This window comes from Trematomus bernacchii, unplaced genomic scaffold, assembly GCF_902827165.1.
Source record: "Trematomus bernacchii unplaced genomic scaffold, fTreBer1.1, whole genome shotgun sequence".
Classification (NCBI taxonomy): domain Eukaryota; kingdom Metazoa; phylum Chordata; class Actinopteri; order Perciformes; family Nototheniidae; genus Trematomus; species Trematomus bernacchii.
In genome coordinates, this window is record NW_022987711.1 from 228833 (window position 1) to 251510 (window position 22678).

Consider the following 22678-nt stretch of genomic DNA (forward strand, 5'->3'; position numbering starts at 1 on the left):
GAACTCAAGATCACAAAACAATGTGATTCAACGTTGAAATACCTCTTATTTTAATAAATCCTATAAAAGTGCTTCTATTTGATTCGAGGAAAAAGCAAGGCCAATAACCATCCACCTAAAACCCCATTTAAGGCTCTAATTCTGAATAATGCTCTCGTTCTTCCGATAGTCAAAATGTCTGAGTATGGAAGCCCTGAATGGCCGTATCTCAAACTCTTTATTCCCTCTCCTGTGCTAATGGATGAGCTAAGGTCATTTGTATTTACATTTAACAGCTGCAATGATTAAATGTCCACTATTTAAATAACTGCAAGCTTATTTTAATAATAATTAGGGTCTGAGACCATAGGTCGGCGAAGACCCTATTGAAATCGGTCGCGCAGCGACCGATAAACCTGCTAAAAACACCCAAAAACAGGGAAAACGACCGACAAAAGCACAGAAAAGGTTCGGAAATAGTGACGGCAGATAGTCCGCGCGAGCCCACTCACGTGGGCGAAGCCCACGTGAGTGCAACTCGCATAATTAATATCGTTACGATCAATTTAGTCGCTCGCGAAGCGAGCGATAACCATGCAAAACCCACTAAAAACAGGGAAAAAGACGGGTAAAAGCCCATTAAAAGTGGCCTAAATCATGACAGTAGGTAGGCCAACGGCCTACAGTGACGTGGGCGTAGCCCACGTCACTGTAAACGAGCACATTATTGATATTGGTCCGATTATTATTATTATTATTATTATTATTATCGCACGCACTTTTGAGCCCCGCCACATATGTGAAAACTCACCAAGTTTCGCACGCACGTCAGAAGTGCGCAAAATTTTTATATTTAATTGGTCCCGGAACTTAACGTTAAAAATTGCGTAGGCCACGCCCACTTCCGCTTAGATCGTACAGCCGGCAACTTTAACTTTCACGTAAACAAACGAAACTCGCTACGCATATCTAGGGTGCGGAGACGAACAAAAAAGCCTCTTGGAGGGGTATAAAATAACGTACAGGAAGTCGGCCATTTTGAATTTGGCGTCGGAAAAACGCGATTTATCGCGTTTTTCGTCCTCCACGCAAAATCTATCTTCTCCCAGGAACTTTATCCGTACGACTCGAAATTCTTCGGGTAGCATCTCGAGACATGGGCAATTAAAAGTTATCACGGAAGTTTTTTTCTTTCGCACAGCGCAGCCGTTATTTGGCGCCAAAGTTCGCGTTCGCTCGATGCTAGGCCCATCAAACGCCATGGCCATGGAATACGATGATGTCATAACACCAACTGACATGCTCACAACGCCACCAAACATCACAATGTTGTCTTAAGTCAATGGAAAATGGTCCAATCTACACCAGACTTCAGATGACAGTTAATGGTCCGGCCCTCAACACATTAATATGACAAAAGTGAGTTTTCCTCAAAAGCTGTTGCCATGGCAACAAATCCCTCGCCATAAAACACGGTGTCGCTGTAAATCCAATGGACACGGTCCCATCGTCCCCCAACCTTCACTTTTATATCACTGGTCCATGACTCAACAACTCTACGTGAAATCTGAGATCTCACCGTATGCCGTTTCCATGGCAACGCATTCCTCGCCGTAAAACACGGTGTCGCTGTAAATTCAATCGACACGGTCCCATCGTCCCCCAACCTTCACTTTTATATCACTGGTCCATGACTCAACAGCTCTACGCGAAATTTGAGATCTCACCGTATGCCGTTTCCATGGCAACGCATTCCTCGCCATAAAACACGGTGTCGCTGTAAATCCAATGGACGTGGTCCCATCGTCCGCCAATCTTCACTTTTATATCACTGGTCCATGACTCAACAGCTCTACGTGAAATCTGAGATCTCACCGTATGCCGTTTCCATGGCAACGCATCCCACGCCGTAAAACACGATGTTGTCTTAATTCAATGGAAAAGGTTCCAAACTGCACCAGACTTCAGATGACAGTTAATGGTCCGGCCCTCAACAGCTCTATGTGAAATCTGAGATCTCACCGTATGCCGTTTCCATGGCAACGCATCCCACGCCGTAAAACACGATGTTGTCTTAAATCAATGGAAAAGGTTCCAAACTGCACCAGACTTCAGATGACAGTTAATGGTCCGGCCCTCAACACATTAATAGGACAAAAGTGAGTTTTCCCCAAAAGCTGTTGCCATGGCAACGAATCCCTCGCCATAAAACACGGTGTCGCTGTAAATCCAATGGACACGGTCCCATCGTCCCCCAATCTTCACTTTTATATTACTGATCCATGACTCAACAGCTCTACGCGAAATTTGAGATCTCACCGTATGCCGTTTCCATGGCAACGCATTCCTCGCCATAAAACACGGTGTCGCTGTAAATCCAATCGACACGGTCCCATCGTCCCACAATCTTCACTTTTATATCACTGCTCCATGACTCAACAGCTCTACGTGAAATCTGAGATCTCACCGTATGCCGTTTCCATGGCAACGCATCACTCGCCAAAAAACACGAAGTTGTCTTAAGTCAATGGAAAAGCTTCCAAACTGCACCAGACTTCAGATGACAGTTAATGGTCCGGCCCTCAACAGCACTATGCGAATTATGGGATGTCATCATATGCCGTTTCCATGGCAACGAATCACTCGCCATAAAACACGATGTTGTCCTAACTCACTGGAAAAACGTCCAAACGGCACCAGACATCAGATGATGGCTAATGGTCCGGCCCTCAACACATCTAGGCGTATTATGGGGTGTCATCAAATTCCGTTGCCATGGCGACAGATCACTCGCCATCAAACACAATGTTTATGATACTGCTGTAACTCCCATTTACGTTGTCCGATCGGCCTGAAACTTCCCACGTTTGCCAACGGCCGAGTCCGGAAAACTCCTGCATGATACCTCGACGTGCGGACAACAGCCTGCGGAGCGTCGAAGACCCGCTCAACGCTGCTTGCAGCTTTAATTTAAGTTGATATCAGATTTGAATATGGTTAATATTTATCTAATTTCTTTACTCCTGTCACTGTAACCTGAATATGAATACAGATTGTTTAATGTGATCCGTCTGTAAGGAAGCCTTGAACGGCCTTGTTTAGTTCTTTATATTAACATTCACTTATGATAAATTAATAAGGCTCATTTTGATTTTCAGATTACAATAGCAAATATTAAATCAACTGCCAGCTATTTTAAATGGGGCCTATAATGCAAAATGCACTTTGTGATGTCTTTGATACATAACTATGTGTCCCCAGTGCGTCGGGGAACTCACGCAGCGTCAGGAAATAGACCCTCTCTCTTTTCCTCCGTACTAACATCTTTTAAAAACGGGGGTTCAACGAGCGGATACAGATGTGCTGCCGATATGACGTAATTTCGGATGGTGGACCCACAGCACTATCAGAAACAATGCCTGACATGTTTTGGACGTAATCTCGTCTTTGTTTACATTAGCAAGCCTCGCTAACACTCAGAGCTAACCTGTACTGGAGAGCACGTGTTTAAAAAGCAGGACATACAGAAAGGAACTCACCTTGTGATAAACCCGCAAGAGAAAAAGCATTTGAGCTCCATACTGTTTCAGGAATAATCCTTGATGTGGTTTAGAACAGGATGGCGTTTTATCACCGCAGAATTTAATTGTATCTCCGGTATAATTCTGATCAGGCATTAGCTCCGCCGCCTCTTTTTATTTTTTCAAGCTAAAGACCCAAAATCTGCGTTTCTCTAACAGCTGGAATAGAGGGATATGAGGGATTTCTAAAATTCATGATCTGTTTGTATTTTGAGTAAAACACTTCACAGACATGTTTGTATCTGAGACTCATCATATATGCCTACAAATAGCATGATAGCTGCACTTTAATAATTATTTAACCACCTCGGGGTGTTTCTTCTCTACGATGGGAAACTAAATATACTTTATTTTAGACAATCTAATCCTGCATTTGGGGAAACAGATTGATTGATGGATTCATTTAGAAAACAATGAGTGATTAATAGAGAATGACAGTCAGTGATAAACGAATAAGAAAAGAACGAAAGACCGGACGGAAGAACAAACGTACAAAATAAATAAAGAACGAACGAAAGATGTACAGGACGAACGAACGAAAGACCGAAAGAACGAAGGACCGGACGGAAGAAAGATTTCTAAATGAACTGCCAGCTATTTTAATAATTATTTAACCAGCTGGGAACTTCTCTACGACGGGAAACTAAATATACTTCATTAGTATTATTTTATGTAAAGCGTCTCTGAGCATCAAAATCCTGTGTACTAAAAGTAGAAGTACTCAGATCTTGAGTAAAAGTAGAAGTACTCAGATCTTGAGTAAAAGTAGAAGTACTCAGATCTTGAGTAAAAGTAGAAGTACTCAGATCTTGAGTAAAAGTAGAAGTACTCAGATCTTGTACTTGAGTAAAAGTAGAAGTACTCAGATCTTGAGTAAAAGTAGAAGTACTCAGATCTTGAGTAAAGTAGAAGTACTCAGATCTTGAGTAAAAGTAGAAGTACTCAGATCTTGTACTTGAGTAAAAGTAGAAGTACTCAGATCTTGAGTAAAAGTAGAAGTACTCAGATCTTGAGTAAAAGTAGAAGTACTCAGATCTGAGTAAAAGTAGAAGTACTCAGATCTTGAGTAAAAGTAGAAGTACTCAGATCTTGAGTAAAAGTAGAAGTACTCAGATCTTGAGTAAAAGTAGAAGTACTCGGATCTTGTACTAGAGTAAAAGTAGAAGTACTCGGATCTTGTACTAGAGTAAAAGTAGAAGTACTCAGATCTTGTACTTGAGTAAAAGTAGAAGTACTCAGATCTTGTACTTGAGTAAAAGTAGAAGTACTCAGATCTTGAGTAAAAGTAGAAGTACTCAGATCTTGAGTAAAAGTAGAAGTACTCAGATCTTGAGTAAAAGTAGAAGTACTCGGATCTTGTACTAGAGTAAAAGTAGAAGTACTCGGATCTTGTACTAGAGTAAAAGTAGAAGTACTCAGATCTTGTACTTGAGTAAAAGTAGAAGTACTCAGATCTTGTACTTGAGTAAAAGTAGAAGTACTCGGATCTTGTACTAGAGTAAAAGTAGAAGTACTCAGATCTTGTACTAGAGTAAAAGTAGAAGTACTCGGATCTTGTACTTGAGTAGAAGTACTCAGATCTTGAGTAAAAGTAGAAGTACTCAGATCTTGTACTAGAGTAAAAGTAGAAGTACTCAGATCTTGTACTAGAGTAAAAGTAGAAGTACTCGGATCTTGTACTTGAGTAGAAGTACTCGGATCTTGTACTAGAGTAAAAGTAGAAGTACTCGGATCTTGAGTAAAAGTAGAAGTACTCAGATCTTGTACTAGAGTAAAAGTAGAAGTACTCGGATCTTGTACTAGAGTAGAAGTACTCGGATCTTGTACTAGAGTAAAAGTAGAAGTACTCGGATCTTGTACTAGAGTAAAAGTAGAAGTACTCGGATCTTGTACTAGAGTAGAAGTACTCGGATCTTGTACTAGAGTAAAAGTAGAAGTACTCGGATCTTGTACTTAATAAAAAATATTATATCCAATATAAACCAAACACTATAAAATATTCTGAGTAATTAAAGTCAAAGTCAAAAATACAACAGGACTTTTATAAGAAAGGAGAAACTCTGGGCAAAAAAACTCATATCTGATATTTATTAATTGATTGGAAATGTATCATTTATACGTTTTGGCCCCTGATCACGGGGCCCCGTCTGATGAAGGAATCAGAAAGCATGAAACAGCTGCAACATGTAAACCATGTTACTGTGCTAACTTTGCGTACCACACAACAACAACAACAACAATAACCAGTGTTGGGTTAGTTACTCAAAGAAAGATGCATTACACCCGACTAGCTCCTTTTTGGGGAGTGTAGCACGAGAGAAAAGGGACGCTTTATTTATTTTTCTATCCTCCCGTTATGCAGGGAACGAGATAATTGATAACAACAAAAGCACTGTTTGGAGATGTAAACAAACCCCCCTTCCCTGAAACTGTGTGCACATAGAAACATTTATTTTATGATTGACCTTCAAACTTAGCTTCAGAATAAAGGGGACACATTTCACTGTCGCACCGCTAGAGCACACTTTGACACTTTTTCAACTTTATTGACGTATATGAACGATTTATATCATACGGTATTAAGTTCACGCTGTACGGTATGAAGCGGTATATCGCCCAAATGTAATATATATTTTAATATATACAAATATAATAGAAGTTACTTATAACGGCAGACATGATTTAAAGGAGCAGCCGAGTAAAGGGACGGAATTAATAAGCATTTGTTTCCTCTTGATTCTATTCGGACAATAACCCTTCAGTCAGGAGAGACGTGTTGATGGAAGAATACATATTTATTGCCAGGAATACACAAATGAATGTAATGGAGTTTTGGCGATTAGGCCCTGTTGTGCAGGAGTATCATTCGGGAGGGGAGAACCAATCCGATGAAAACCCCCCGGGGTCTAGACACTGGTAGTGGTGAATGGATGGTTGGGTTCGATCTGAAGGGGAGGGGCTTAGCTTGACCCTGGATTCAGAGGGAGGGGAGAACCGATTCGATGAAACCCCCCGGGGTCTAGACCCTGTTGGTGGTGAATGGATGGTTGGGTTCGGACTGAGTAGTGAGAGGAGGGGCTTAGCTTCCCCCTGGATCCAGAGGGACAGGAGGTGAAAGGGGGGGGAGGAGGGTTGCGTCGAGTCACCTGAAATGACAGCTGACGGAGGAGAGAGCAGATTTAAAAGGTTTAGCGGAGCGCTATCAGGGCTCGACAGTAACGGTTGCCAGGTTGCCATTGGCAACCATTCAGAAAAAATGTCAACCACTTCTTGGCCTTTGGTTGCCATCAGTGGCAACCACTTTTTAACATCAAGAAATAAGGACAGCAAAATGTGCACCCCAACAGAGATAAATGTTAATTATTTGATGTTGCCCGTGCATTGGTGTGATGACGGAGCCAGAAAGCGGTTTACTCGCGTGCGCCGTGTGTTTGTTTTACAAAAAATTGAATGAACCCGAACGAAAAGCAAAGGGGAAATGAGTAAAGTCTTGGGAGGCGAAACATTCTGCTCCGTTGTGCATTCACTTCTGGTAAAAGTTCCTTCAAAATAAGAGTCCCGATCTTATTACTACCAAAATAAAAGTGCAAAACGAAACTTTACCATCGAAAAATATTGGCATGCGGTCAATATGTTCATTTGTAGTTGCCAGCGATTCTCTAGTTTAGCGTACTCAGCCCGGTTGTTGGCCCGGAAAGAACCTCGATTTTGGAGAGCCAGAAAAAGTACCTGCCTCAGTTTCGCCGCGGCGAGGCTCCGGCGCTCGCAGTTCACGCGCGTGCTCCCCCCCCCCCCCCCCCCCCCCCCCCCCCCCCGCTCATTACGTTCAAATTGCGCACGTTCCGTGTTGTCCTGTAGCAGGCACCGCCGATGTCGGGGAAACTATCTTCAATACTCCGAAAATAATCCCACCAGACTCCTTTGCCCCAACAGAGGGATGGCCTTTTTCTTTTCGTTATTTCAAGCGATTAAAACTCTTGATCTTCTCTCGGATTATTAATATTTTTGGACGGCAAGACGCCCCGCTGGCGGAAACGCTCTTGTGTTTTGTCCCCTCTCTCCTGCAGCTAATGAATATATAAAATAAATAAAAATCCTGTGTTCAACCAAAAACTGTTTTCTGATCAACATTCTGTTGGAAGTCGTCTAAATGTTTCTCTGACTCTAACCCTCCTGTGTTTTGTCCCCTCTCTCCTGCAGCTGATAGTTTGAGCCTCAGTCGATCATGATCCTGCTGACTCCCTCCTCCGGTACGTTCTCCTCATAATCTGGATTACTGATTACTGATCATTATGTTTAAAGCCTCGGTCACTCGGGGACACGAGAGCCAGACCATCATTAACGTGACCGGGCAGATTACACATGCAATTCAGAGTTAAAACACTATGCATTATGTGCAGGTATGCATCGTTTAATGTCAAATAAGTGGTTTAAATATGTGTTAAAATGTACTTATATTGGGTTGTTTATTATAACTGAATGTTTTTATTGTTGATTTGTATATTTTGTGAGTTAATCTCCAGATTCACAAGGTGTAAGATTGACTTGTATGTATTCTTTGTTGTATGCAATATCCCCTGATTTGAAAGCATCTTAGTTTAAACAGTTTATTTCCACCTCAGTTCATCCTGTTTGCCCTTGTTTAGTCTCGTTAGTCGTTACCAGGTAACATCGCACAGCGCTGCATAATAACAAGGGCTTTCCCACAATGCATTGCAGCCATTAGGCAGCCTGCCAGACGCTGCTTGAAATCTGACTCTTTTGTCCGAGACAGAGTGCAGACTTTTCTCTCAGCTGCACATTCTTTGTTAGGTAGAAACTTTGCAGTATTTGAAGACAAAGTATCAGCGTGCTCTCTGCAGTGTCTGACGCTGTGGGAGAGTAGAGAGCATGCTCTGAACAAGTGTTGGTTGTTTTTGGCTTTCTGCTGTGTCTCATCCGCTGTTTTCTTTCAGATGTCTTGAACTCGCCTGGCTTTGGAATCACAGGAAGTTCAGGGTGAAAACACTTGAAGGGTTGCTATATAACTGCAAAATTTATAAAAAGAAAAATCATTTATCTGTGCATTCTGTCTTGGGGCAGCACTATGACTTCATACTGCTTATTTATCTCAAACAACCACATGTATCAAGTTTAAAGAGTTCCTATTCTGCTTTTTTATGGTGTTACCCATCCCTTTAGAGTGTACTGATATACACCTGAACATCAGCAGGAGAGGACTCTTTAAAGTAGAGACACTACATACTGATATACACCTGAACATCAGCAGGAGAGGACTCTTTAAAGTAGAGACACTACATACTGATATACACCTGAACATCAGCAGGAGAGAGGACTCTTTAAAGTAGAGACACTACATACTGATATACACCTGAACATCAGCAGGAGAGGACTCTTTAAAGTAGAGACACTACATACTGATATACACCTGAACATCAGCAGGAGAGGACTCTTTAAAGTAGAGACACTACATACTGATATACACCTGAACATCAGCAGGAGAGGACTCTTTAAAGTAGAGACACTACATACTGATATACACCTGAACATCAGCAGGAGAGGACTCTTTAAAGTAGAGGACAGGGACTCTTTAAAGCAAATGCACTTAGTAATTAATCCCAATTGGAGAGTTAACCCCTTGCAGTTTAGTGTTTATAGCAGATTACACCAGGATGTTTAACGCAGGGCTGCAGTGGATTCAATAGATTATTATTCGTATTATTATTAATTGATTAACGAGGTGTGATCAGCTGACCTTCGCTCCGGTTCGTTTCTCGCAGTAGTTCCAGCTCTCTGTGTTTTTGTTTAGTCCCCTCTGTACCCAAAACCAGTATCTGTGTGTGTGTGTGTTTCACTCCCAGTAAGATTTCGCTAAGCGCTAAAAACGTCCCGTTCACCGTCCGAAAACTGTATCCTTTTTGGTGTCTTCTACTCTGCAAATATCATCTCTTGATTTTAGGGCTGCACAGTTATTCAAATATTAATATCTATCACGATTTTAGCAGCGATTTTGACGTCTAAAATGCGTGCTCCGGTCGTACATGTATATGTTTATTAAGGTAATAAACAACAGACAGGCAAAATGATTGAGGTGTAAAGAACTGTTTTTATGCAGGACTTTAAAGCATTTTTTTTAAAGCAGTTACAAATAATCGTGATTATTCTTTTGGCCATAATCGTGCAGCCCTAACTGATACTGAAGTGTAATGCATGCTGAGTAAAGCTACACAAATGTATAACAATGTTTATTGCATAGACATGTCTAAGTGATAATGAGACACTCTGTCATTTTGCATGCTGTGACTGCGAATGAACGAATACAGTAACGTACAAAAAATGCATTTTAGTGATCTGAAAGTGGATGAATGAATCGTAAAGGTCGGTCTGCGTCCAAAAAACAAAGTCTTGGTAAGTGATGCTTCTTTTAATTTGAAAAGGAGAATCTGATGTAAAGTAATATGTTGATTTAAATGCAAAGAGGAGAAGAAATACAGCTACAACATCCCGTAGCATGGAGACAGATACTATATGACTGCATTGAGATAATGTTATGTGACTCAAACTGGGATTTTCCCATTCGGACTCTTTTATGGAGAGGTCAGCTGGTATGGTATCGGGTCATTTAGCCGTTAGCGTTAGAGTTTTTTGTTTTGCCCCGACGCCGTCTAACTTCCGCTCTTTTCTCAGGTTTCTTTCAGTGCACCAACAAGATCTTCCTGACGGACGAAGCGACAGGACAGCAGATCAAGGAATTCGCTCGTAAAAATGCAGCGAACGCTCTGTCGATAGCCAACATGGTGATGGGCATGGCGTCCATCCTGAGCAGCCTGCAGGGGTGAGAACAAGCTCCATTTACTATTTATTCATATCTGAAGCATCATTCAGGCGGGATCTAAAGCTTGGTCGTAATCATTCAAAATCTCCCTTTTCAGTAAACAAACAAACAACCAGAGCAAAGGTTTTATGGAGAATGAAAGATGTGGTTCGTTAGTTCATTAAAGCACATTGAGAATGAGCTTGTCTTTAAAGCACATTGAGAATGAGCTTGTCTTTAAAGCACATTGAGAATGAGCTTGTCTTTAAAGCACATTGAGAATGAGCTTGTCACTATGTTTTTTGGGTTGTGCAGCCATTAGCCAATCAGCAACCAAGGTGACAAACCTAAAATATAGGGGATAGTATTTCAGGATCTGGCTAGAGTTTAAAGGCAAAGTTAGTAGTTATAGTGACTTTGAGGGAAAGCATACGCGCAAAACACATATTTTAACATATTTAGAAACCACTACATTTAGTTGACTTCATTTTGAAGAAGAAAGGACAAAATGTGGACTGAAAAATGAAGTTTGTGCTTATATTGTCCCCTAAGGGCCACCATACTTACTAAAATGAGGCCCTCCACTGATCCTCAACTGATATAAAATGATTGCATGGCTTTGTTTGTTTTTATTTGAACGATAATGATTACGACCAAACGATGTGTTTTTTTTTCAACCAGTGTTGTTGTGTTTGCCCCTCAGGGCCTGCGTACAGTAAGTAATGCTAAATGATGGCAGACGAGCTGCACTAAGCTTCGTTAGAGACACTCAGGCAAGTGCTTAAAACTAAAACTGAAACGTGTCCAGAAACACCTGGAGATGATCGCTCTCTATTCACCTGATGCTCCCCGGCTCTGTGGAGCTTCTACGTCACCGTTTAATGTGTTGGTTCTCCCTGTTGCAGCGCAAATGCTATTACTTTAGCATAGCGTAGCTAGCTTTAGCTACCTTTTACTTACCAAATAAACTGTTTTTAAGCTTTTAAATGAACTGTTGTTAAGTTATAACAGCTTTTCAGGCAAGAACAAACCATATGTGATTATTTTATCTAAATAAATGTATATTTGAGGTATTACGTTGATGTTTGGAGCTAGCTAGAGAGCAGCCTAAAAAATGCTTAAAACACTTAATCAATGTTTTAATAATGACTCTTTGTCTGAAAGTAGACACTTTAAGGCTAACCATAAGGGGTTAAAAAGTAACTCTTATTTAAATAATGACAGCCACCAATTTGGCCATAGCTAACTATAAAGCTAACATTCGCTAGCTAGCTTGTTGCCTAGCTAGAGAGCTAACACTCGCTAGCTAGCTTGTTAGCGCAGTGTAGCTGTGAATGATCTCTAATTAAACTGCTAATGCTAAACCGGAAGAGCTAACACATTAGCGTTTGAACAGGAAGTGGGGAAAGGGGCGGGGCTTCATGAGGTGAATAGAGACAGATACTGTCTCGGCAACGGTTTCACATTTTACCCTCATCATGTTTGACTGCAGGAGAGACTGTTGTATCTTCTTGCTCCTCATCTGTTGGTTTCATTCTCTGCAGAGTTTCATGTCTTTCTTATTTCTTCAGTTTATCGTCTGTCGCTAAAATGTGGCTACGCTGCATAGATACCTCCTTTAATATCTGCTCAGCTTTCCACTTTAATAACAATACTGCACATATTTTATTATTTGTCAGATCATACGTTTATCTGTATTTCATGTAAATATTTCTCTATTAGAATTTATTTTATCGTTTTTTATAAATGTTGTGATTTTTCTTACCTTTTATCTGTGTTTATGTTTCTGCGTCACACACACACACACACCAAGGCAAACTACTAACATCTGTTTCTACGTCACACACACACCAAGGCAAACTACTAACATCTGTTTCTGCGTCACACACACACACACCAAGGCAAACTACTAACATCTGTTTCTGCGTCACACACACACACCAAGGCAAACTACTAACATCTGTTTCTGCGTCACACACACACCAAGGCAAACTACTAACATCTGTTTCTGCGTCACACACACACCAAGGCAAACTACTAACATCTGTTTCTGCGTCACACACACACACCAAGGCAAACTACTAACATCTGTTTCTGCGTCTCACACACACCAAGGCAAACTACTAACATCTGTTTCTGCGTCACACACACACACACCAAGGCAACTACTAACATCTGTTTCTGCGTCACACACACACCAAGGCAAACTACTAACATCTGTTTCTACGTCACACACACACCAAGGCAAACTACTAACATCTGTTTCTGCGTCACACACACACCAAGGCAAACTACTAACATCTGTTTCTACGTCACACACACACCAAGGCAAACTACTAACATCTGTTTCTGCGTCACACACCACACCAAGGCAAACTACTAACATCTGTTTCTGCGTCACACACACACACCAAGGCAACTACTACACATCTGTTTCTGCGTCACACACACACACCAAGGCAAACTACTAACATCTGTTTCTACGTCACACACACACCAAGGCAAACTACTAACATCTGTTTCTGCGTCACACACACACCAAGGCAAACTACTAACATCTGTTTCTGCGTCACACACACACACAAGGCAAGCTACTAACATCTGTTTCTGCGTCACACACACACCAAGGCAAACTACTAACATCTGTTTCTGCGTCACACACACACCAAGGCAAACTACTAACATCTGTTTCTGCGTCACACACACACACCAAGGCAAACTACTAACATCTGTTTCTGCGTCACACACACACACCAAGGCAAACTACTAACATCTGTTTCTACGTCACACACACCAAGGCAAACTACTAACATCTGTTTCTGCGTCACACACACACACCAAGGCAAACTACTAACATCTGTTTCTACGTCACACACACACCAAGGCAAACTACTAACATCTGTTTCTGCGTCACACACACACCAAGGCAAACTACTAACATCTGTTTCTGCGTCACACACACACCAAGGCAAGCTACTAACATCTGTTTCTGCGTCACACACACACCAAGGCAAACTACTAACATCTGTTTCTGCGTCACACACACACACCAAGGCAAACTACTAACATCTGTTTCTGCGTCACACACACACCAAGGCAAACTACTAACATCTGTTTCTGCGTCACACACACACACACCAAGGCAAACTACTAACATCTGTTTCTGCGTCTCACACACACCAAGGCAAACTACTAACATCTGTTTCTGCGTCACACACACACCAAGGCAAACTACTAACATCTGTTTCTGCATCACACACACACCAAGGCAAACTACTAACATCTGTTTCTGCGTCACACACACACCAAGGCAAACTACTAACATCTGTTTCTACGTCACACACACACCAAGGCAAACTACTAACATCTGTTTCTGCGTCACACACACACCAAGGCAAACTACTAACATCTGTTTCTGCGTCACACACACACCAAGGCAAACTACTAACATCTGTTTCTACGTCACACACACACCAAGGCAAACTACTAACATCTGTTTCTGCGTCACACACACACCAAGGCAAACTACTAACATCTGTTTCTGCGTCACACACACACACCAAGGCAAACTACTAACATCTGTTTCTGCGTCACACACACACCAAGGCAAACTACTAACATCTGTTTTCTGCGTCACACACACACCAAGGCAAACTACTAACATCTGTTTCTGCGTCACACACACACCAAGGCAAACTACTAACATCTGTTTCTGCGTCACACACACACCAAGGCAAACTACTAACATCTGTTTCTGCGTCACACACACACACCAAGGCAAACTACTAACATCTGTTTCTGCGTCACACACACACACCAAGGCAAACTACTAACATCTGTTTCTACGTCACACACACACCAAGGCAAACTACTAACATCTGTTTCTACGTCACACACACACCAAGGCAAGCTACTAACATCTGTTTCTGCGTCTCACACACACCAAGGCAAGCTACTAACATCTGTTTCTGCGTCTCACACACACCAAGGCAAACTACTAACATCTGTTTCTACGTCACACACACACCAAGGCAAACTACTAACATCTGTTTCTACGTCACACACACACACACCAAGGCAAGCTACTAACATCTGTTTCTACGTCACACACACACCAAGGCAAGCTACTAACATCTGTTTCTGCGTCTCACACACACCAAGGCAAACTACTAACATCTGTTTCTACGTCACACACACACACCAAGGCAAACTACTAACATCTGTTTCTGCGTCACACACACACCAAGGCAAACTACTAACATCTGTTTCTGCGTCACACACACACCAAGGCAAACTACTAACATCTGTTTCTGCGTCACACACACACCAAGGCAAACTACTAACATCTGTTTCTGCGTCACACACACACCAAGGCAAACTACTAACATCTGTTTCTGCGTCACACACACCAAGGCAAGCTACTAACATCTGTTTCTGCGTCACACACACACACCAAGGCAAACTACTAACATCTGTTTCTACGTCACACACACACACACACCAAGGCAAACTACTAACATCTGTTTCTGCGTCACACACACACACCAAGGCAAACTACTAACATCTGTTTCTGCGTCACACACACACCAAGGCAAACTACTAACATCTGTTTCTGCGTCACACACACACACCAAGGCAAACTACTAACATCTGTTTCTGCGTCTCACACACACACCAAGGCAAGCTACTAACATCTGTTTCTGCGTCACACACACACCAAGGCAAACTACTAACATCTGTTTCTGCGTCACACACACCAAGGCAAGCTACTAACATCTGTTTCTGCGTCACACACACACACCAAGGCAAACTACTAACATCTGTTTCTACGTCACACACACACACACACCAAGGCAAACTACTAACATCTGTTTCTGCGTCACACACACACACCAAGGCAAACTACTAACATCTGTTTCTGCGTCACACACACACCAAGGCAAACTACTAACATCTGTTTCTGCGTCACACACACACACCAAGGCAAACTACTAACATCTGTTTCTGCGTCTCACACACACACCAAGGCAAGCTACTAACATCTGTTTCTGCGTCACACACACACACCAAGGCAAACTACTAACATCTGTTTCTGCGTCACACACACACCAAGGCAAACTACTAACATCTGTTTCTGCGTCACACACACACCAAGGCAAACTACTAACATCTGTTTCTGCGTCACACACACACCAAGGCAAGCTACTAACATCTGTTTCTACGTCACACACACACACACACCAAGGCAAACTAACATCTGTTAAACTACTCGGTCAAACCTTCTCTTTCTCTAGTTTTTAATAGTTTTCTGATTTCTCTTTCAGTTTATTGTCTGTTGCAAAAAGGAGAACTACAAAGAGACACAATAGAGAGACGAAGTCCGGCCCATCTACTTCCGCCCCATGGGACCTTATTTCGGAAAAAATATGTATTGAAGTCAATGGAGAGAGAAAGATTATCTCTCGATCCCGTTTGAATTGTGCCATGAATTACACATATGATGTTTGACAATCTTAAATAATAATTTCCATGTCAAAAAAGTCACAGTTTGTCGTAAAACTGTTGAAATATAAGACTATGAAAAATAGGCAACTAGAAAGACTACAAATCCCAGAGTCCCGGTCCCGCATGCTGGCTCTTAGGAACCGACTCACTCCCCTTGTGTGTATGCACAGCTCTCAACACGCCCAGACTTGGAGTGATTTTCACCTCTTTTAATACTTTCCGCCTCATTCTGAAAGAAAGAAGTGAGATGTGCCAACGTGACGGCCGTCTGGGTGTGTGGTGCGAGACGGGAGATGGAGTTCATTGAGCGGTTTCACACAAACAAAGTGTTACTTCACAGTTTTACGACACATTTTTATTTTTTTGACTTGTAAAATTATCTTTTAGATTGACAAACATCATATGTGTAATTCATGGCACAATTCAAACGGGATCGAAAGATAATCTTTCTCTCTCCATTGACTTCAATGCATACTTTTTCAGAAATAAGGTCCCATGGAGGAAAGGGAGGGACTTCACCTCTCTATAGAACTACAAAAAGATACATTTAATTGTTGTAGTTCTCTCGTATCTTTTTGTATCTTTTTGTAGATATGGCTTTAGATACCTCTTATCTGCACAGCTTTCCACTTTAATAACATAACTACACACATGTCATTTTTCAGAGTAGCTTGTTGTTAAATACGTTACGTAGTTTTTTTCGTGAAAATATTTCTCTATATTTCCATTTTTTTTTATAGTTTTTTCTTTTACATTTATTTATTTTTTTGGTCATTTTTCTTCCCTTTTAAAACGAGTTGGTGATAAACCTGATTCCTCTTTCTTTCTCTACGTTGTGGTCTGTTGCACAACATACTTTACATCTGTACTTCATGTAAATACAGATGTAAATGTTTATTTCTTGGTCATTTTGCTGACCTTATGTTTCTGCTCCAAACACACCAAGACACACTCCTCGTATCTAATGAACCTCTAGTTTCTGTTTCATTGCTCAAACGTCCCTCTCTTTGTCGTGCATCTGTCTCACGTCTCGCCCTCTTTGGGTTTCTTACCTTTTTTTTAATGTTTCTGCTCCAAACACACCAAGACACACTCCTCATATCTGTTAAGCTAGTCGGTGAAAAGCCTGTTTCTGGTCTGTTGCATTGCTCAAACGTCCCTCTCTTTGTTGTCCGATAGGTCTCACGTCTCCCCCTTTTTGGGTCATTTCTCTTACCCTTTTTATGTTTCTGCACCACACACCATTGGGTCATTTTTCATGTATATATATATCTGTTAAACTAGTCAGTGAAAAGCCTGTTTCTGGTCCTATGCATTGCTCAAACGTCCCTCTCTTTGTTGTGCATGACTCCAATATGTCGTCTGTCACGTCTTTCCCTTTTTTGTATGTTTCTGCACCAAACACAGCAGGCCAAACTCCTCCCATCTGTTCAACTAGTCAGTAAAAAGCCTGTTTCTGCTCTGTTGCATTGCTCCAACGTGCCTCTCTGTGTTTTCTGAGTCTCACGTCTGCCCCTGTCTCTGGTGTTGTGTTCAGGCACCATCACGCCGCCTGTTGGCTCGTTCTGATTGGCTACCTGCTGGACCTGGCCGACGGAGCCGTTGCCAGGCGGCTGGGAGCCTGCTCTGCTCTGGGTGAGTGGGGAGGGGGGAGGAGAGAGAGGAGAGAGAGGAGACAGACAGAGAGAGACGGGAGGGAGAGACGGGGGAGGGAACGGAAAAGGAGGAGGAAAAAGGGACGGGGGAGGGAAATGGGACGGGGGAGGGAAATGGGACGGGGGAGGGAAATGGGACGGGGGAGGGTTGGATGAGGGAGGAAAACGGGGACAAGGCTTTTATTGTCATGTGTACTGAGCTACAGTTTAGATATATCAATGAACATCTGAGGTCACAGACTCCTCATACATATCTATCTATCTAGATATAGATATAGATTGCGGATGGATGTTATGGATGTTCTTTCCAAAGTTCAGGTGTTTAATAGGCAACAGGGAAGGAAACAGAGATCGGGGGAGGAAAGGGCGAAGGAAACGGGGGTGGAGAAAGAGAAGGAAACGGGGGTGGAGAAAGAGAAGGAAAGGGGGAGGAGTCGAGGCTTGTATTGTCACGTGTGCACAGCTACAGCTACAGAGCAGAGATATCAATGAAGGGCTGAGAGAATTAGAGCAGAGTTAAAAATAGAAGCTGTGGCATCAATGGGAGCTTTTCTAAATCCTGTTAGTCAGAATTCAATCTGTCACTAAGTCTGGTTCACATCTAAAGACACGGTTACGTCTAGAGGACAGAAACCACTGAGTCAGAGTGAACGTTAGCCGACACGTTTATTCCTTTGAAAACAAAGGATTCAAGGCTTTTATCGTCACGTGTGCAGAGCGACAGCGCAGATATATCAAAGTACATCTGAGGCTCCTCCCACTCAACAAAACAGACCAATCAGTGCAAGTTAATACAGATCACATAGAAACAGATGGATGTTCTGTCACAAGGTCAGGTGTTTCACCCCCCCCCCCCATCCCCAGCTCCTAAAAGAGAATGAAAAGACTCCAAATGTGATGAAGCTGGATGTTCACTTTAAACGTTACTTATCAACTTTTAAATGCATATCATGGTCGATAGGGGGAGGGTCTGTCATGAGTTTAAATCCAGTTTGAGGAATATTTTGGCCACGAATGCATCACGCATGGATAGGTTTTTACTGATTTACTAAAAGTTAATAAACATTTTGAAGAAGCTGTTTCTAAAGTGGCATCGCAGCCTGAGATCTGACGGAGGCTCGCTTTGCTCCGATAACATCTCCTGGTGTTATGGAACTAAGCCATCAGCTCCTAAATGAGTATTCAAAGTATTCGGATCTAAAGATGGTAGTTTTAAGAGGCATTCACTTCAAACGTTACTTATGCACTATTAAATGCATATCCTTTCATGAGTTCAAATCCAGTTTGAGGAACATTTGGTCGATATTTTGGCCAAGAAGTCGAGATGCACGAGGTGTAAACTGCAGGTTCAAATAAAGTCTAAAACATGTCTTGAATGGCAGCAGATGAGTTTGCAGCGTCCAGTGGAAACTCCCAGCACGTGAGATCTGAACGGAGGCTTGTTTTGCACCGATAAGACATTCTGGTGTTATGGAAATAAACTGCGAGGCTCCCGTGTGAAAGTGGACATTCTCCCGAAATAGCTCCAGGTGCACGCCCCCCCCCCCCCGCGTCACGTGACCCTCCTTTGTGTCCGAGCTGTTTGTTCGGCATGCCTCTGCAGCTGGATGTTGTTTTGCAGAATGAACAATTGTTTGAATCACCTTTTAAATTCCACGGCGTCGCGCTTCGATTGTCCGTCTGATCCCTTCGCTCTTATCCGCGCTGCATTCCTGGCATTCCAGAGATGTTTGACCTCCGGTGGGGGGGGGGGCTTCCTGCTGGTCACCTAACCCTCGGACACATGTTGCCGGATAAAGAGGCGCGGCGAGGGAATGTGGTTTATTGAATTTATTGAATCGCTGCCCGTCGGGCTGACGCGGAAATTCCACTTTGGAAAACTGTGGCAGCCAGAGGAGCGCCGGGTGCAGTGACGGCTACCCTCAGCATGGGTTCAGCTGCTTATATTTGGGTTTAAAACGGCAAGAAATAAGTAAGATACAAGATTTCAAGGCATTCTCATCATGAGCTCAGCAGCTTCAGGAGATATGTCAATGAAAAGCGTAAGGCTCCTCCAACAGTGCAACATGAATATCTATAGGACATAGAACAGATGAAACGGATCAAATAGTGCAAGAGAATGTCAAGAAATGTCAATTTATTAAAGTCAATAGGCTTCAAATGTCTTGTTTTGCACAACCCCAAAGTCGCAGAGTCCAAGTTTATGTTATATTCACTTTCATATAAAAGCAAGAAATCTACAGATATTTTGCTTTTTCTGAGATTTCTGCATTTCAAAGATGTTTTAATCAATTTAAAAAATACTTTTCTATCAATATCAGATCTTCTGGAGCCATTTGAGATCCTGTACAGATGAATAAAGAATAAAAAAACACATTTACTACGACTTCATTCTACCTTTTCTGTCAAATATACACACCACCCTTCAATTATTATTCAAATCAGACTGCTTTATTTTAAAATAAGATATTTATTCAACATATACAATCTTACAGCTTGTTTTGCTGCAGTAAAGCACTGAATACTCACTAAAATATTAATTAAAACAATAAATAAATGCAGATAGTTTAAACATTTCTTTTGCTTTTATTAAAGATGGAAAATTCAGAACAAATAGGTCCAATAACTCACTGCAGCTTTCCTGCACAGACGCTCTAGAAACACACAGTGAGGACTTTTCAAGATAAAAGCATGTTGATTCAGTTTAAAAACAACTCTGAGATGTTTGCTCTGAGGGTCGTGTGTCTCTGGCAGCGTGATAACATTCCTCTGACTCTAATAGAATATAAACTCATGACTAAATGCTGTGGGAATTAGAGCAGAGTTAAAAATAGAAGCTGTGGCATCAATGAGAGCTTTTATAAATCCCTTTCTTCAGAATACAATCAGTCACTAAGTCTGCTAGTGTTTTATATCTAATGACATTGTTACGTCTAAGGCAGCGGTTCCCAACCTGTGGTCCGCGAAGGCATGCAAGTGGGCTGCCAAAATAAAAATAAAATGGGCTAAATAATAACATATAGGAGATGACATTCCCATCTCAGACAAAAACAAAACAAAACCTGGAGGGAGACAATCAGGGGAAGAGGGGGAGAGAGAGACACACGAACAAACCACGGCACGTAACAATTTCACAAACAAATAGGTTGACAACCAAATACCACCAAAAACACAACATGGCATATTTATTGTTCCTTTAATCCCACTCTTCGTTAGAGCTCATTATTTCCCATTTCATGGCGTGTTGAGCCTTTGATTTTTTGTGGCAATAATTGTATCCATAATAAATTGTATTTTTAATCTACTCTTCAAACACCTTAAATTTAGATTACTCCTTGATTGACTTTTAAAAATATGTATTTTAGCCAGAAGAATAGTTGTATTTATTAACTGTGTGCGGTCTTCATCTAAAAGCCCAAATAAAATATTAAAGGGTATAAATGAAATATTTGCCGCCAAAATAATTTGCAAAAATTATGATTTGTGTGGAAATATTTTCATTTTTAAGATTTATTTTATTTTAACCTGTTTTCCTTTCTCTTTCTCGATCCTCCTTAGCAACAGTCATTACAGTCCTTAGCAACGGTCATTACAGTCCTTAGCAACAGTCCTTAGCATCGGTCATTACACTCCGTAGCAACGGTCATTACAGTCCTTAGCAACTGTGATTACAGTCCTTGGCAACGGTCAGTACAGTCCTTGGCAACGGTCAGTACAGTCCTTAGCAACGGTCAGTACAGTCCTTAGCAACGGTCATTACAGTCCTTAGCAACAGTCCTTAGCAACGGTCATTACAGTCCTTAGCAACGGTCATTACAGTCCTTAACAGCGGTCATTACAGTCCTTGATTTATTTTATTTTAACCTGTTTTCCTTTCTCTTTCTCGATCCTCCTTAGCAACAGTCATTACAGTCCTTAGCAACGGTCATTACAGTCCTTAGCAACAGTCCTTAGCATCGGTCATTACACTCCGTAGCAACGGTCATTACAGTCCTTAGCAACTGTGATTACAGTCCTTGGCAACTGTGATTACAGTCCTTAGCAACGGTCATTACAGTCCTTGGCAACGGTCAGTACAGTCCTTGGCAACGGTCAGTACAGTCCTTAGCAACGGTCATTACAGTCCTTAGCAACGGTCATTACAGTCCTTAGCAACAGTCCTTAGCAACGGTCATTACAGTCCTTAGCAACGGTCATTACAGTCCTTAGCAACGGTCATTACAGTCCTTAGCAACGGTCATTACAGTCCATAGCATCGGTCATTACAGTCCTTAGCAACGGTCATTACAGTCCTTAGCAGCGGTCATTACAGTCCTTAGCAACGGTCATTACAGTCCTTAGCAACGGTCATTACAGTCCATAGCATCGGTCATTACAGTCCATAGCATCGGTCATTACAGTTTTTAGCAACGGTGATTACAGTCCTTGGCAACGGTCATTACAGTCCTTGGCAACGGTCATTACAGTCCTTAGCAACGGTCATTACAGTCCTTAGCAACAGTCCTTAGCAACAGTCCTTAGCATCGGTCATTACAGTCCGTAGCAACGGTCATTACAGTCCGTAGCAACGGTCATTACAGTCCTTAACAGCGGTCATTACAGTCCTTGGCAACGGTCATTACAGTCCATAGCATCGGTCATTACAGTCCTTAACAGCGGTCATTACAGTCCTTAGCAACGGTCATTACAGTCCTTAGCAACGGTCATTACAGTCCATAGCATCGGTCATTACAGTCCTTAGCAACGGTCATTACAGTCCTTAACAGCGGTCATTACAGTCCTTAGCAACGGTCATTACAGTCCTTAGCAACGGTCATTACAGTCCATAGCATCGGTCATTACAGTCCATAGCATCGGTCATTACAGTTTTTAGCAACGGTGATTACAGTCCTTAGCAACGGTCATTACAGTCCTTGGCAACGGTCATTACAGTCCTTAGCAACAGTCCTTAGCATCGGTCATTACAGTCCTTGGCAACGGTCAGTACAGTCCTTAGCAACGGTCATTACAGTCCTTAGCAACAGTCCTTAGCAACAGTCCTTAGCATCGGTCATTACAGTCCGTAGCAACGGTCATTACAGTCCGTAGCAACGGTCATTACAGTCCTTAACAGCGGTCATTACAGTCCTTGGCAACGGTCATTA

The 22678-nt window shown here is 42.0% G+C and overlaps 1 protein-coding gene across 3 annotated transcripts in view; it reads left to right on the plus strand.

Moving 5' to 3' along the window:
- Positions 1–22678, plus strand: part of tmem269 (transmembrane protein 269) — a 39837-nt gene that overhangs the window by 999 nt on the left and 16160 nt on the right. The window contains exons 2-4 of one of the 3 annotated variants that reach the window (XM_034141028.1): positions 7761–7810; positions 10248–10395; positions 17417–17514. In XM_034141028.1, the coding sequence (XP_033996919.1) occupies positions 7786–7810; positions 10248–10395; positions 17417–17514 (271 nt within the window). In that variant the 5' untranslated portion in view covers positions 7761–7785. Of the gene's footprint in view, positions 1–7760; positions 7811–9025; positions 9969–10247; positions 10396–17416; positions 17515–22678 lie in introns of those variants that run through there. The other 2 variants (XM_034141027.1, XM_034141029.1) reach the window with 2 other exon arrangements.